Source organism: Branchiostoma floridae, chromosome 4 (assembly GCF_000003815.2).
Source record: "Branchiostoma floridae strain S238N-H82 chromosome 4, Bfl_VNyyK, whole genome shotgun sequence".
NCBI classification, from domain to species: domain Eukaryota; kingdom Metazoa; phylum Chordata; class Leptocardii; order Amphioxiformes; family Branchiostomatidae; genus Branchiostoma; species Branchiostoma floridae.
This window is the reverse complement of record NC_049982.1, coordinates 4,595,018-4,610,544: the sequence shown is the minus strand read 5'-3', so window position 1 is coordinate 4,610,544 and position 15,527 is coordinate 4,595,018. Positions and strand designations below refer to the sequence as shown.

Here is a 15,527-nt window from a genome sequence, read left to right as displayed (position 1 = left end):
GAGTTAGGCATAATTATCCATAAGGTTCCAAGGGTTATGCATAACTGAGCTTGTTCAAAGGGTTATGCATAGGGGTTCTGATGATTATGCATAATTCTTGGAATAATTCTTGGAACCTTATGCATAACCCTCAAAAGTTATGCATAATTATGCACAATTGTGTGCAGTTATGGCAATTTAGATTAATCCCCAGGGGGCCGTTATTGGCTGCTACGTATTTCTTACATCATTTATACTTACAGCTTACGATATCAGCCCATCTGGGTGTACGGTTGCTGAGATCTGGAAGGTCACTCCCAAATAATAATGGAATTCCCAAATTAAATCGGAGGGTGTTAAAAGAAGACACCTAATATATTAGGACAGCTCCTTAATTCGTTCAGTATAAGTCTGGAAGGTAAAAGTCATGTGCATCCCGCCTTTGATACATACTGTATTGCACTTGTATAAAAATCTTAATGTGACTGTTGCTGTTACTGTATGTCCATACATGACATTACTATTGCAAGGACCTTTAAATGCTCCATTTCTGACAGTTACACGTGTACGTCTGTTCCATCCCAGAGCCCCTGTGCCAGATGAGGGCACAGCACCCCTTTCCTTTCGTGAAGGATAAAGACGAGACTACAAAACTAGCAAAATTTCCAAGGACAATAGGACACAGGCATTAGGATACATTGACCTTCAAAAGTTCTATTTCTGACTGTTCCAATCATTCTGAACCAGCATGCCAACGTTTGGCTTTTTCAGTGTGCTTTGGGCTCCAACGAGCGCAGGAGTGTGTCCTGGCTGTATACAATGTAGACCAGCCCTAGGTGGCTTAACCAATCACCCAGTAGCAGGTATAACTGACCTTCAAATGTTGTATTTCTTACACTTGTTTGTTCCATCCCAGAGCCCCTGTTCCAGAGGAGTGCACGGCACTCCCTCCCTCCCCCACCAAACTCTTCTCCTCCCTCCTTCCCTTTCATGAAGGATAAAGACGAGACTACAAAACTAGCACAATTTTTAAGGACAATAGGACACAGAGCAGTAATACATTGACCTTCAAATGTTCTATTTTTCACAGTTACACTTGTCTTTCCATCCCAGAGCCCCTGTTCCAGAGGAGGGCACGGCACCCCATCTATCCATTCTGAACCAGCATGCCAACGTTTGGCTTAATCAGTGCTTTGGGCTCCAACGAGCGCAGGAGTGTGTCCTGGCTGTATACAATGTAGACCAGCCCTAGGTGGCTTAACCAATCACCCAGTAGCAGGTATAACTGACCTTCAAATGTTGTATTTCTTACACTTGTCTGTTCCATCCCAGAGCCCCTGTTCCAGAGGAGGGCACGGCATCCCCTCCCTCCCCCACCAAACTCTTCTCCTTCCCCCTTTCCTTTTGTGAAGGATAAAGACGAGACTACAAAACTAGCACAATTTCCAAGGGCAATAGGACGCAGTGCATAACACACTGACCTTCAAATGTTCTATTTCTGACAGTTACACATGTTTGTCTGTTCCATCCCAGGGCCCCTGTGCATGAAGGATAAAGACGAGACTACAAAACTAGCACAATTTCCAAGGGCAGTAGGACGCAGTGCAGTAACACACTGACCTTCAAATGTTCTATTTCTCACAGTTACACTTGTCTGTTCCATCCCAGAGCCCCTGTACCAGAGGAGGGCACGGCACCCCCTCCCTCCCCCACCAAACTCTTCTCCTCCCCCCTGCCCAAAGATGTGGTACCTCCCATCGGTCCGGCCGAGAGGGTGCGGCGCCAGTCGTCGGACTCGGACCTCAGCACAACGCCCAAAGGTGCGCAATTTTGTTTAACCAACTTTTTTATTTATTTTACTATTCATAATTAGTTTTATTTGACTTCTTGCATAATTGATCCCTTGTGTTAGTCTATCTTTATTGTTACACAATTGTACAACAAGGTGCTTGTTGAATTTGTTGATTAAGAAGTAACTAGCATTCACTTTCTAGTGCTACGTTCTTAAATGCATGTAGTACTACTTAATGATATGTTACCAAGGGCTGAGGTGTTGGAAATTAAGAAAAACATCTTTACTTAATGGATGACAATCTTTTAGAAACCCCCAATTGGGCTTACGTGATGAAAAGAAAAATTCAATTAATTTTGGAGTACAACATCAGTTTCTCACCCTCTACAGTTTTTAACACTAACTTTAGTAAGTGTAGTACATTCTGCCCTATTGAGTTTGCTTTGGAAAGGCCTCTTAGTATCTTGTAGGAAGTTGCAAGTACAATTACAAAATATATGGCAGATGTAGCATGCTTTATTATTTCATGGTATTGTAACAGTTTCACTGTAAGTGTACTTCAATTTCTTCATAACGAGCTATGGATGTCTATTCTATAGCTACTGTATATGATTTACATTGGTTGAATGAAAAAATCCACTCCTCCAGCAAGAAAAATACAACATCATTTACATACATAAACATAACAATTTATGTATACCCATGATACGTAATGAATACCAGTCTTGATATATATTCACACATCGTGCCACACTGCATATTACATACTGTTTAGCTTTCACAAATAACCACCATAATCTTTTTACAGTCAATCTTAGATGAGATAGCCTCCCATAAAGTTATAATTAGTACAGTATGATTAGATAGGTTTTTTATTTCTTAATTTTCAGTATACAGCAAGGTATTTTTATTTCCTGTTTCATAACAGTTATTATCATATGATAGCTTTCCATAAGGTTATGATTAGCACAGTTATAAATAGATAGGTTTTTTATTTCTTAATTTTCAATATACATGTATAGCATGGTATCATAATAGTTATTAGTGTAGACACCCGTAACATGTTAGACATTGAAGTAAACCTAACCCAACTCTTAATAAAAAACCTCTGAGCCTCTCTTGTCCATCGGTCTGCCTGACTGCCAACTGTAGGATTCCGCCGACGAGGTAAAACTGCACAACACTTCCCCAGGGCTCCAGATACTTCATTGTAAAGTATCAGCTATGGTGCAGTGCACAGCTGCTTGCAGGGTACAAAATGTATACCCCTACGCCCTGAGAAGGAAATTTGCTTAAATAAATAAGGAAATTTGCTTGTTGGGAGGAAAAAAAAATGCCTTGTTAGCCCAAAAACTTCATGACATGAAATTGATGAAAAGTAATGTGTATTTGAACCTAAAAATTACATATTCAACAATGAAAATTAGCAACATGTGCTCCCAAACCATAAGTGGGACCAAAAGAATTAAAGAATTAAAGCTAAGACTGTATGAAACTTATAAGGGAGCAAAAGCTGAATGTTGGATCGAATTTAAGCTTTTTGGCTGTGTCATGGTGCACTTTGTGTTAAGCATTGTTCTTTAATGTTATAAAGAAAGTTCACCCTCGTAATCGTTTTTGCTTGTACCAATATTTCTTCATTATGCCCACATTTCAATGTGTGTTGGGATATCTCTTCAATCTATCCACCTTAACCATTGCTGATACTTTACAATGTACCATAGTGAATACAAGCGTTAAGGAAATACAAATCTGCTGAGTGGTATTTTGAGCCCCGCCCTTCATTCTGTCATTCTGTGTTTCTTCAGCTTTTCCATTGCTGGTGAATTTGTGCCGTCCCACGAAACGATTTGTCTCTTTCTCTCTCTTCCCTCCTGTCTTTCTCTCTTCTTCTTGGACATTTTTTTTCTACGTTGTCTTTGTTTTGTTGTCATTGTTCTCTTCCATCTATGTGTGCATAATTGTGCATGTGCTGCTGTCAACTCCATGTCCTGTGTTAAAACAAAAAAACATTATATTTGTTAAACGTTTCATCGACCTTTCTTCATTGCAACTGCCCGGCGGTTCTGATTAAAAACTTCTCCTCTCCACTTTTACGGCACATTCATTTGCAATCTTCTCCATCATGTCTTCATCATCTATATTCATGCAGTGGAAGACACTGAATCACACGTCTTTACACCCCCGCCTAAACTCACCCTCACCATCCCCCCACCTCCCGACAACTACACCCTCCCTCCCGACGTCTTCGTCACCGCCCCCTCCCCTCCTGACGCTCACCCTTCTGCCCCGAACACAGCACCTCTCCGTCGCACCCCCTCGCCCCCCGCCGCGGTCGGCCGGCAGCACTCACAGCCCGTCACGCAAAAGGAACGCACGACGCGCTCTGCCACCCCGCCCCTCCCCGCCGCCCACCGGCGCGTGTCCGCCCCCTACTCCTACCTCTCCGGCTCCCCTCCTCTCGTTTCCGCCCGAAGGAAAGAATCTCTGTCGTCGTCCTTCCGTCTGTACCGAACCGAGTCGTCCGAGTCGGACATAAGCACAGGTGGGACACATAGAGACCTGTGCATGACTGTAGAGGTCGGAACATGCCAGTGCAAAAGCCCACTACAACAGACAATTGGCATAAAGGTTGCCTATGGCTGTCATCAGAACAAACATTTTAAACTATGTGTCCTGATTTTGTACACATATGTAGCAACATTGAACTCTCTTGATGCTTAAAGCCTTCAAAAACAGTACATTAAAGGTTGCCTGTAGCTGTCCTCAGCATAGTGAATGATTCAGGACAAAACATTCATAGAATGTGTCCTGATTTTGTAAATGTATGTAGCAACGTGGAACTTTCTCAATGACAGCTGTTTTCTACCTGTATTATAGCCTTCAAAAACAGTGTTAAAGGTAGCCTATGGCTGTCCTCAGCATAGTGAATAATGCAAAACATTTTAAAGAATGTGTCCTGATTTTGTACATGTATGTAGCAACGTGGACTTCTATTGATGACAGCTGTTTTTTTTTTTTAACGAGTTTGCTCAGTGCAAGGCCATTGACCACTTCTAGGCCCCGAACTACACTCACTGTGGCAGCATCTTTTCTCCCTAAGTCCGAGCTTCAGCAAGTTCAACTAACTGACTCAATAGGAGAAGCAGGGGCTACATTTCCCCCCTGTATTCTGTCTTAAAGCCTTCAAAAACAGTCTGTTAAAGGTTACCAACAATCTTTCAGTCCTCTGATTCTTTTCAAGTTGAAATGACACAAAGCCCATGTCACACATCCGGAATGGGTTTTGGTTTGGCTCTTGACTCATGAATTCAAAATTGAAAAAAAAAAAATGTGCATTTCAAAACTTAAGTATTTAGATTATATAGCACATGCTGTTTACATGGTTCCATTAAGCTCAAATATTTGAACCACAGATCTAGAGCTGCCTTGACGGCTGAGTCAGGTCACATGTGAAATTCGGAGGAAACCATAGCCATATGTCCAAGATAATTGTCTATTGTAGTGGGGTTTTCCTGGTTCCAAAATCAAGCTTGCAGTAATCAGGTAGCATGCAGTGGACATAAAGAGCATCTTGGGTTCCTGAAACCAGCATGAAGCCGTGCCTCCCCGATATGCCAACACCATTACTCTTCGTGCCTGCTGCACAAATCTACCACATTTGGACCGAGCAAAATGCACCTGCAATGCACAATGAAGTTTAAAAGCACTTGTACATACTTTGCAAATGGCCTTGCATATAAGTAAAAGACTATGTAGATGATGCTACAGCCAGAAGTAAAAAAAACAAAAACATAGGCTGTTCTGTACCAGTTTGCTGGTATTCTTATTTGCAATTTGTTACAGAATAATCATTTAGAAGCACTCTTTTTGTTATTTAGGGCATTGATACTGCATAAACTAGTAATGTATTAGTAGGCCACAGCTCTATTTTAAAGTATTATCAGTAGAAATAATATGAGATATTATGTTAAAATTATAGAAAACTAGGTTAAGGCCTTATGGTCATGGAGGTAAAATAAAACATTGTTGAGCCTATTGCCAGAAATGTGCTGTACCTTAAACGACAACAGTCCCTGGCATTTGTAGTTTCTCCCATGTTCTTAGATGTGATGTTGCTGTCCCTTGTGTTCAATGTGGCGTTGCTGTCTCTAATGCTGAAGTTGCTCTTGCTGCCCTTAGCGTGGACGATGTGAATCCTGTCCCTAGTACTGGAGCTGTTGTTGCACTAGAGCAGGGCTCTAGCCAGCTCAAAATTTTTTTCCGTCAGCCAATTCCTATTGTCACGAAAACACTATTCGTGAGTTACAGAGACTGAACTGAGACCTTGAAAAACGGGTTTTTAATGAGATTATTGTATGCAGAAGGAGCCGACACACTTCGTCAACAATCATAACAATAGCAAAACAAACGGTGTGTGGGTCCCCAAGCCACCTGTAGCTTCCACCTAGGATTTTTGTCCGTAAGGTTGACGGATTGGTTTTAAAATTTTTCTGTCACACGCAGCAAATTTCCGCCAATTGACGGTAAAACGGACGCTGGCTAGAGCCCTGCACTAGAGTCACTGGCCTTCCTGCAACAGCTTCACACGTTTTTGCTGTCCACAGCAATAACACAGGCATCGCTGTCCCTGGTGCTGAATTCCTGAAAGTTGTGCACCACTCAGTCTCAATGGATGTACGCCACTTTTGTTCCTGGTTCTTAGTCTCCTTTATTGCCGTTGCACTACCAATCCTATTTAGGGTGAATCTTGAAGTGTTATAGATGTTTTGGGGTTCATCATCAGATCGTACCCCAAATGGTTTGAAAAAATTGAGTACAAGGGCAGACCTAATCGTTCCCCTCCTCCAATACACTTCAATTTACCCCAAATTAGATCGAAAGTGTTGGTACAGAAAGTTTGAATGCCTTCCCCAGTTCAGCCCCAAAGGGGTGGACATGTCCCTGGTGCTGAATGTGTAGTCATTATGTACAGGTTGTTATGTAGAGTGTACATGTTGTTGTGTTGGTGTCCTGAGTGTTGTGCATGTTATCATTGTTGCAGGAGGGAGTGTAGGGAGCAGTGGCAGCAGTGGAGGGAAAGCCACCATAATACAGAAGCTCATGTCCCAACAGCCCAGCTTGGACGTCATGGTAACAAAATCTAGATCACCATCTTTTGCATGGCTTAAGCACCGATAGCTATGGTTTTCACACAAAATTATTCACTACAGACAGTACAAATTTCTTTTGCTTGACTTGAAAGATGTGTTCTGTTATCAAAAGGTATTTGTGGATGCTGAATTTTTCTGAAGTAAAATATGCCAACTGGTAGATTCTTGGTTGTGTCAGAAACTCAATATTTAGTGATTTACCAAGCTGATGAAACTATCAACATCTGTTGATAAACAGTTTCTTAGCCCACTTGTAAGAGGGCTTCCAACAGTCAAAGTGCCTGCTTCCCTGACAGCTGATGACTTTACAGTTCCAGAAGTTGTAAGTTCTATTCTGGCTGTGTTGCACACCCAATATGCATGCTACTGCATACTGCAGTCCTTAGGACAGGATGGTAAGACGTGGTGCTTTGTTCATTGTACTTGTTGAAAAGAGCTAGGGGAATTTCCCTGGTACAATGAACCCGTAAAAACTGTTTACAGTGTCTGTTCTTCTCTGTCATGACCAGTGGTAGACTAGCTCTTCAGTGAGCTAAACTGATTAAATATCCTTCCGAAAATAATTATATCAGGTTGGTAGAATATAGGATATAGGAGAGTTCTTGTACACAACCAAAATTAAACTTACTTGCTTACGTTTCGGTGTCTATCAGACACCTTCCTCAGAGCTTCTGACTGGAGTTCTGCTTCTCGCCGCTATATGAAGCCGATGTAGGTGGCGCTTAAATATCACTTTCACTTTTCTTCGTTTTCAGGAGTACCCGTTCTTCACTCTGCGTTCCTTCCAGCCGGGTTATCTGCAGTCCCTGGGTGGGGTGGTGTCGGCTCGCTCTGTCAAACTGTTGGACAGGATACACAACCCAGGTGGGGCACCTCAACAAGTTTTAAAATCAACTGAGAAAAAAAATGATCATTATCAACATTACAGCAGCTAAACTGCATTCCATTACAAGAAACAAGAAGTATTGAATGCTGACTGTACATATCAAAGAAGATCTTTTTTTTAGTTTTGCGTTCTGTAATGCGAATGCAGCATGCATATTTGTGGTTTTTGCAAGCATTGTGACCCTGTGTTGACTGCAGTTTTATGATGAACCTATAGAGGGCAGCTTTGAAATTAACATTCAAAGAGTGCTTTATATTATTGTTCTAAATGTGACAGTTACTGCTGTGTCAGTTAAGTTTGAAATGAAGTCAAGCATGAACTTTCAACTTGAAGGTATTTGTAAGTAATGACACCAGAGCATCTTGGAAATTTTGTTTTGTATATGTTTGAAGATCAAGTAAGCAGGTGTAACAATTAAGAAGAATGCCTTTGTCCAGAGAAACCTAATTTTTCCTAGTTAACAAAAACTTGTAACCTGTATATATGTGCCCTGTCCGTTCTGTTTTGCAAGCAGTCCTTAAGTCAAAATCAGGTAACGTGCCGGAAAGTTTGTCTGAGTTTTTCCTCAACATTCTGCAGGGTGTGGCTTTTTTCTTTCTTGAGTGTCCCTTTTTTTGTTTTTCACTTCTTGCCATGGTGTAATTGACAACAATGGTAACAAGTATATGGAAAATGGTTTGATATGATCGATCTCACAGTTTTAAAACTGGAAAGAGTAATTAACTGTTTGGCACAACGAATAGACTCAACATGATTGAAATAATAAAAGAAAACCTAATTGCATGATTCATACAGAAATCATTACAAGTTTAAAGTAATTGCCTGGAATCTATTCTTGTCCTAAAAAGATGTTTTTAAGAAATAATGCTCTTTCTACTCACTACAAGACCTCACACCATTTGCACCGTCTGTTGTCTACATATCTCTGGAGATACACAAAACCACTTGTTGGAACACAGTCAACCCTTTTTTGTTTTCTCAGCACAGTTTTTCCATTTGTGAAGCACGGGGGAAGTTTGCCCCATATCAAGTTCGTGATGGTGCTTTTTGTCTTTGGTGTTGATGTAATTAAGCTCTTGCTCTTGGACAAAATGCTTGCTGTGCATGTAATAACTAAGTACCCCTTCTATGTTTCCTGTACAATTTTGTTGTCTTGCTGTTTTCTAGACGAGCCAGAGACGAGAGATGCGTGGTGGATAGAGCTGCGCCAGGAGATCAGGTCTCATGCCCACGCCCTGGGCTGTAATGCTGTGGTTGGGTACAGCGAGTCCACAAGTATATGGTAAGCTTCTTCTTTCAAACCATGCTGTATTTCTTTATGACAAGCCTTCTATCCATTGTTCAGAGATAACCTTTGCTTAAGCACAAGAAGTTATGCTGATAGTGCTTTGGATTTGTGCTATTTTTTTTCTGTTAGAGCAAAGTTTTACCACTGTTATATGTCACAACTTCCAACAAAGATGAACTCACAAAGACCATTTGTCAGTTATCACTGTCTTTGCTTAAAATAGTATCTTTTGGATGTCATGACATGCAGCATATCTGCTAGAATGTGGGTTTTTGTATGGCATTGTGGAGACGGTCTATATTCTGGTGAAAATTGGGTGCATTCCAAAGAGTTAGTAAACATGCAGTGGCCTGTTACTACTGCCTGGGCTTGTAGTAGTTTTCAGATAAAAAAAGTCAGATGTTTGATTCTGGGTTTGTCCTTCAATTTGCTTGTCACTTAAAGCAGTTCGACTTTGTAGCTGTTTGAACTATTGAAAGCTGTCAGCCCTGTGTTCATGCAGACTCCTCAAATATAGTTGGCCTAATTTTGCCCTTTCCTTTATTGTGCATTAATGTTAGATGCAGAACTTGATGTGAAGACTTGACGTAATTGATATTTCCCCACTCCAGTGATGAGCTGATAGTGTTGTCTGCTGCTGGTACAGCTGCACTTCTCAACCTTAGACCGGAGGAGGCCATCCTCAACAAAGGTGAAGATCTCAACAAATTTCATTTTAAGACTTTCTTTTCTTAAGCAAATCTGTGTTTTAAGCACATCCCCATTATAGATGTACAGTCAAACCTGCTCGAGCGACCACCTCTTCTCAGCGACCACCTGGCCATTTCGACCACTTTTTCTCGGTCCCGATTTATTTTCCCATTGACGTAAGCATTAAGCGACCTTTTCTCAACGACCACCTGGCCAACGCGACCGCGACCGGCCCAAATTGGGACCCCTATCGACCGCATCATTTTCAAAATTGAAGTTTTCATCAATTTTTGATGATAACTAGCACGATTTTGTGCCGAAATCGGCCAGTTTTCGTCGGATTTTGGGGTTGAATTTACAGTTTACAGTGTGCCTGTTGTATTTGAGATTAAAGACCTCGCTTCTTTGCGTGCGTGCAGTGTGCTTGCTTTATGCCATTAAGCACAATGGAAACCATTTATACTTTCCATCGGGCATGTTTTGAGTCGATACTCTTCTCAGCGACCACCTGTCCAAATCGACCGCTTTTTTCCGGTCCCCCGGGTGGTCGTCTTGGGCAGGTTTGACTGTATCTGACATGTCCTTGAGTATCCAGAAACGTCTGTTTGCTTCCTCTCTTCCCTTCCTAATGGTAGCATGCGTAGTCCATGGGTTAGTGGTTTTTGCCTATGGAACTACGGAAGCCGTGAGTTCGATTCCGGCTGTGTGGCTCACATGACATACATGCTACCGGAAAGGGTTGCAATCCTTATAGGACTGGATGCTAAGCCGTGGTCCACTGTTTATTTTGCTTGTCGAAAAGAGCTAGGGGAATTTCACAGGTACAATGAAACAGGTCCTGTAAATACTGTGCATAGCATCTGCCCTCTCTGTCACCACCAGTGGAAGACTAGCACTTTAGTGAGCTAATTATAAAACTGGATTGAGATCACTTTCTAATCTTTTTTTCCAGACACCTCTCTCCGCCAGTCCGGCATGCTGACGTGTTCTCTGGACCGCCGTGACTTTGAGGGTCTCCAGCAGGCACAAAAGGACACCTCTGCGGGGAGCGGGTACGGTCCCACCCTGCTCGAACGCAGCTTTGCGGTCAGGCGATCGCTCTTGCATGGCCAGCCTGGGTTTGTACCATACTACATGTACATGCACTCACTCGTTGACACACTAAGATGGTCCCACCCTGCTAGAACGTAGCTTTGCGGTCAGGCGATCGCTCTTGCATGGCCAGCCTGGGTTTGTACCATACTACATGTTCATGCACTCACTGCTTCACACACTAAGATGGTCCCACCCCAGGGTTGTAGCCAGCACCCGTCTTTCCGTCCTTTGACGAAATTTTGCAGCTGGGGACGGAAAAAAATTTGCCCATTCCGCGTAGCGTTTCAGTGGGTCTAGATTTTAACATTTTCAGGGACCCCGGACCCCCCTAAGGTTAGAAACATCATTGGGCGTCTCGCACGTTCGACGCTTGATAGGATTTCCATTCAAAATCGAGGGGACGGCAATTGATTTCAGGCTGGCTACAACCCTGTCCCACCCTGCTTGAGTGCAGCTTTGCAGTCAGGCGATCGCTCTTGCATGGCCCCGTCTGGATTTGTACCATACTACATGCACTCACTCACTCATTCACACACTGAGACACTGTCTGTTTTAGTGGCTGTCTATCCCATTGACTGGGACTGTCCCAGGACTTTGCCCCTGTCACTCCCCAACCAAAGCTTAGGTCATCGCTCTTGCATGGCCAGCCTGGGTTTGTACTACATGCACTCACTCATTCACACACTGAGACACTATGCCTTGGAAAACACGTAAAACACGTACCTACAAATTTTCGATGTCTGCTCAGTACATCCTGATCACAGAGTACTGCATAATAAGCTCCATTCAACACCATCAATGTCATTGTCTACTACAGTCAAACCTGTATTAGGGGCCACCTCTATACAGAGGCCACCTGTCTATAGTGGCCAAATTTGTCCGGTCCCTTGAGTGGCCATTATAGACAGGTTTGACTGTACATTATGTTTCCTACATAAGTTAATAACAATACATACAAAAGCATTCCTTTAACAGCACCTTGTCATGAATGAAGGAGTATGAAGAGCAAGCTAAAATGCAAATTTGATTCATTGTTATCAAGATAAAGAATTTGATTTCTTCATGCTGCATTTGTTGTGTTTTCAGGACGTCCTACATAAGCTAATACATTTGTACTTTACCATTTAAAAGCATTCTTTTAACAGCACCTGCTCATGAATGAAGCAGTATGAAGAGAAAACTAAAATGCAAATTTGATATGTGTTATCAAGATAAAGAAATTGATTTCTTGACATGCTGCGTTTGTTGTGTCTTCAGGACGTCAGATGAGGGTGCCATGAGCTGTAGTCCATGCCACATCCCGTACGACCGAATCAACACACCCTTCCCCATCACACTAGAGAACTGTGCTGTATGTAGGTGGGTACAACACACCCTCCCCCATCACACTAGAGAACTGTGCTGTATGTAGGTGGGTACAACACACCCTTCCCCATCACTCTAGAGAACTGTGCTGTATGTAGGTGGGTACAACACACCCTTCCCCATCACACTAGAGAACTGTGCTGTATGTAGGTAGGTACAACACACCCTTCCCCAGCACACTAGAGAACTGTGCTGTATGTAGGTGGGTACAACACACCCTTCCCCATGACACTAGAGAACTGTGCTGTATATAGGTGGGTACAACACACCCTTCCCCATCACACTAGAGAACTGTGCTGTATGTAGGTGGGTACAACACACCCTTCCCCATCACACTAGAGAACTGTGCTGTATGTAGGTGGGTACAACTGTCCTTAGTAACAGTATACATCTGCATTAGCCTTCATTAAAAAACATTGGTATCCCAACAGAAACATGTTCTTAGGACAGCATTTTCACTTACATGTAAATTTGGCTGTATTATTCACAGAATGGCTTTCAGATATTCACCCTCTTGTAAAAGATATATTTTACTATTCAACTCTCTCGATAGTGACACTGTGTAAGGGGACGAGTCAGTGAGTGATAGTGTTTAGGATCTATGTGGATTTACGTTATGATTGGAAAGGATGAATTTGTTAGCATGAAAAATTATATGGTTTGGTAAATAATATTATGAATGCTTTACATGACCAATGCAAAAAGATTTAGAGTTCCCCGATAATGTAAATATGAAGCATTAAACGGGGTCAGCCAAAAACTTGTATGAGCCTTTGTGTTGGTCATTGGTGAAGTTTAGTTTAGCTAAGCAATCCTAGGTTGAATTTGTGTTTCTCCCCGGGCATGCAGACATGGGAAGGTCCCAGATGTGCTGTTCACCACTATAGAGCCACCAGGGGACCTGCCAGTTACAGGACACGGCTGTCTCATACAGGCCAGGTACGTTTAAGGTTAACATTTTTCAAATACAATTCAATCTCTACAACTGGATAAAAAACGGAGAACTACTTCCGGACGATTCGAGTGACCTCCATTACTCTTCTTCAGTGTCACTAGAATTAACTAGTAGAAAAAATTCCATATACAAGTACAGCTAACTAGAAAAACTGGTTTAACCACTCAAATGTAAATCATGTTAACATTTTTTTCGTCCCACTCGATCATTGCTTTTAAGTCATTTTAAGCTCATGAAAATAGATCTTCAGCATGTCATGTTCAGGGTTTTGGGATGGATGGAGTAATATTTTTTTCCGTCATATACAGATAATGGATATGCAGGTCTGTCAGGGCTAGCCCTTTGTAGTGCCACAGGCTGTGCCTGCTGAAGAGCCCAACCAATAAATGAATAAGTAAAAAAAAATACAGTGTCAGATACAGGTACAAAGCTTCCACATGTGTTTCAGGGTCTGCAGAGGAAAGAGAAAACTACAAGGGGAGGCCAACGCAGCAGCTGTCAGTGATGTAAGTCAACTTACATGCACATGTGTAGACCTAATAGTATGTACAAGTTGTATTTCCAAATTGGGGGTCAGCCTTGCCTCCGTTGCACACTTCGAGCGAGGCTGGCTTTTTATAGGAGAGGGGGAGCTGGTTTGCAATTTTCAACGCTGGCTACTAGTAGGTTCTCTTATGCCAGGAAAGGAAGTTTGCTGAGGAAGGTGTAAAATTAAAACATTGTGTGACACCTTCTAGTTCAGCGGTTCCTAAACTCTGCCGAGGACGCGTGTGTCTTAAATGTCCTGTGAGGCAATCTGTAACATATTAAGGAGAAAGGGATTTCCGTCTAAACTCTGATTGATTGCGTGGTGTCTTTTCTGTTGCTATCCATTGTTCCAACTGTGTGGCTCACCCGACATGCACGCTACCGGAAAGAGTTGCAGTCCTTAAGCCCCGTTTACAAATCAAGAATTTAGCTCGGCCGAGTTGTCAGCGATCTCTAAATTACGAGGAGGTATGACCCTGATGCCGACAAAAAAACTCTGCCATTTGTTCGTAGGCATCCAGGTTCATGCCTCCTCGTAATTTAGAGATCGCTGACACCTCGTCCGAGCTAAATTCTTGATTTGTAAACGGGGCTTTAGGACGGGACATTAAGCTGTGGTCCACTGTTCATTGTGCTTCACTAGTGTCATAAGAGGCTAGGGAAAGTTCCCAGGCTGGTACAATGAACCTGTAAAATCTACATAGCATCTTTCTTCTCTGTCATGGCCAGTGGAAGACTTAAACATGTAGCTCTTCAGTAAGCTAAACCTGGATTGAGATCACTTTGAATTTTTTTCCTTTCATCATTGGAGTAGCTCAGACTGGTTTGGAATCACTTCGCATTCAATAAATGCATGATTGGGTTGATAACTAGCTATAGGTTGATTACCAGAGCCAAGAAAGTATCTAATTGTTTTTGGTGTGTTTGTCAGTGTGTGTGTATGTGTGTGACTGTGAACAGCATAACAAGAGAAGCCTTGGATGGAGCCCAATGATATTTGGTAGGTGAGTAAGGGTGGGAAATGTATGATAATGTGAGGAACATTAGTGAAGAAAGAAGAAAGAGTATGATAAATGGCCCCCCTAGTGGATTTGTATTGTAATTGCAGCAGAACTTCCGGTTTTGATATCTCGTGATTTGTACTGACTCGTGATATGTACTGACTACCACATTCTTATCTTGCAAAATTTCAAGTTCCCCAACTCTTAACATGTAATCTATAATTATAATTATTATTGATAGACTATCATTATGATAATCTTGCAAACTGCAGGGCTGTCTATAAAGGAATGCATCATTCTATTTTCAATTCAGTTCAAACGTTTATTACCACAACTCACAGACCTCAGTGTTGTGTTGTTCTGACAGTGGCCAAAAGTAGGAAGCCATGAGTTCACACGTTTGATTGGTACAATAAAGCATTAACAAATGTTCTAGTTCATAATAATCATTCACATTGCCAATTCATTATACCAGTAGCTACAAAGATATGCATGTGCCACCCCCCCATTCTTTTTACAACATAGAGTCTGCTATAATAATAGGTTGTGGGGTTGCATGGGATAACTGCAGGGTAGTAGGCCCATAACCCAGAAGTCCTGGGTTCAAATCCAGACATGCTACCAATCTTGTACCCTCGGGGAAGGTACTTTACACTCTACTTGACTTTGTTTAATGGAACTCAGGTGAACAGCACTGTGGAAGAAGAGGGATGGGCTCCTCGTCCCAATACCATGCCTCAGACAGGGGATATAACAATCCATTGCCCCTTTTTTCACTATAGATATGACAGACTA

At 42.2% G+C, this 15,527-nt stretch overlaps 1 protein-coding gene across 1 annotated transcript in view; it reads left to right on the top strand.

Annotated features, from left to right (window-relative positions):
* LOC118413045 (C2 domain-containing protein 5-like) overlaps positions 1-15,527 on the top strand; it is a 56,096-nt gene that overhangs the window by 5,360 nt on the left and 35,209 nt on the right. The window contains exons 11-20 of the mRNA XM_035816188.1: positions 1,648-1,799; positions 3,843-4,316; positions 6,816-6,904; positions 7,680-7,788; positions 8,978-9,092; positions 9,710-9,789; positions 10,741-10,906; positions 12,141-12,242; positions 13,098-13,187; positions 13,652-13,709. Of these exons, the coding sequence (XP_035672081.1) occupies positions 1,648-1,799; positions 3,843-4,316; positions 6,816-6,904; positions 7,680-7,788; positions 8,978-9,092; positions 9,710-9,789; positions 10,741-10,906; positions 12,141-12,242; positions 13,098-13,187; positions 13,652-13,709 (1,435 nt within the window). The remainder of the gene's footprint in view (positions 1-1,647; positions 1,800-3,842; positions 4,317-6,815; positions 6,905-7,679; positions 7,789-8,977; positions 9,093-9,709; positions 9,790-10,740; positions 10,907-12,140; positions 12,243-13,097; positions 13,188-13,651; positions 13,710-15,527) is intronic.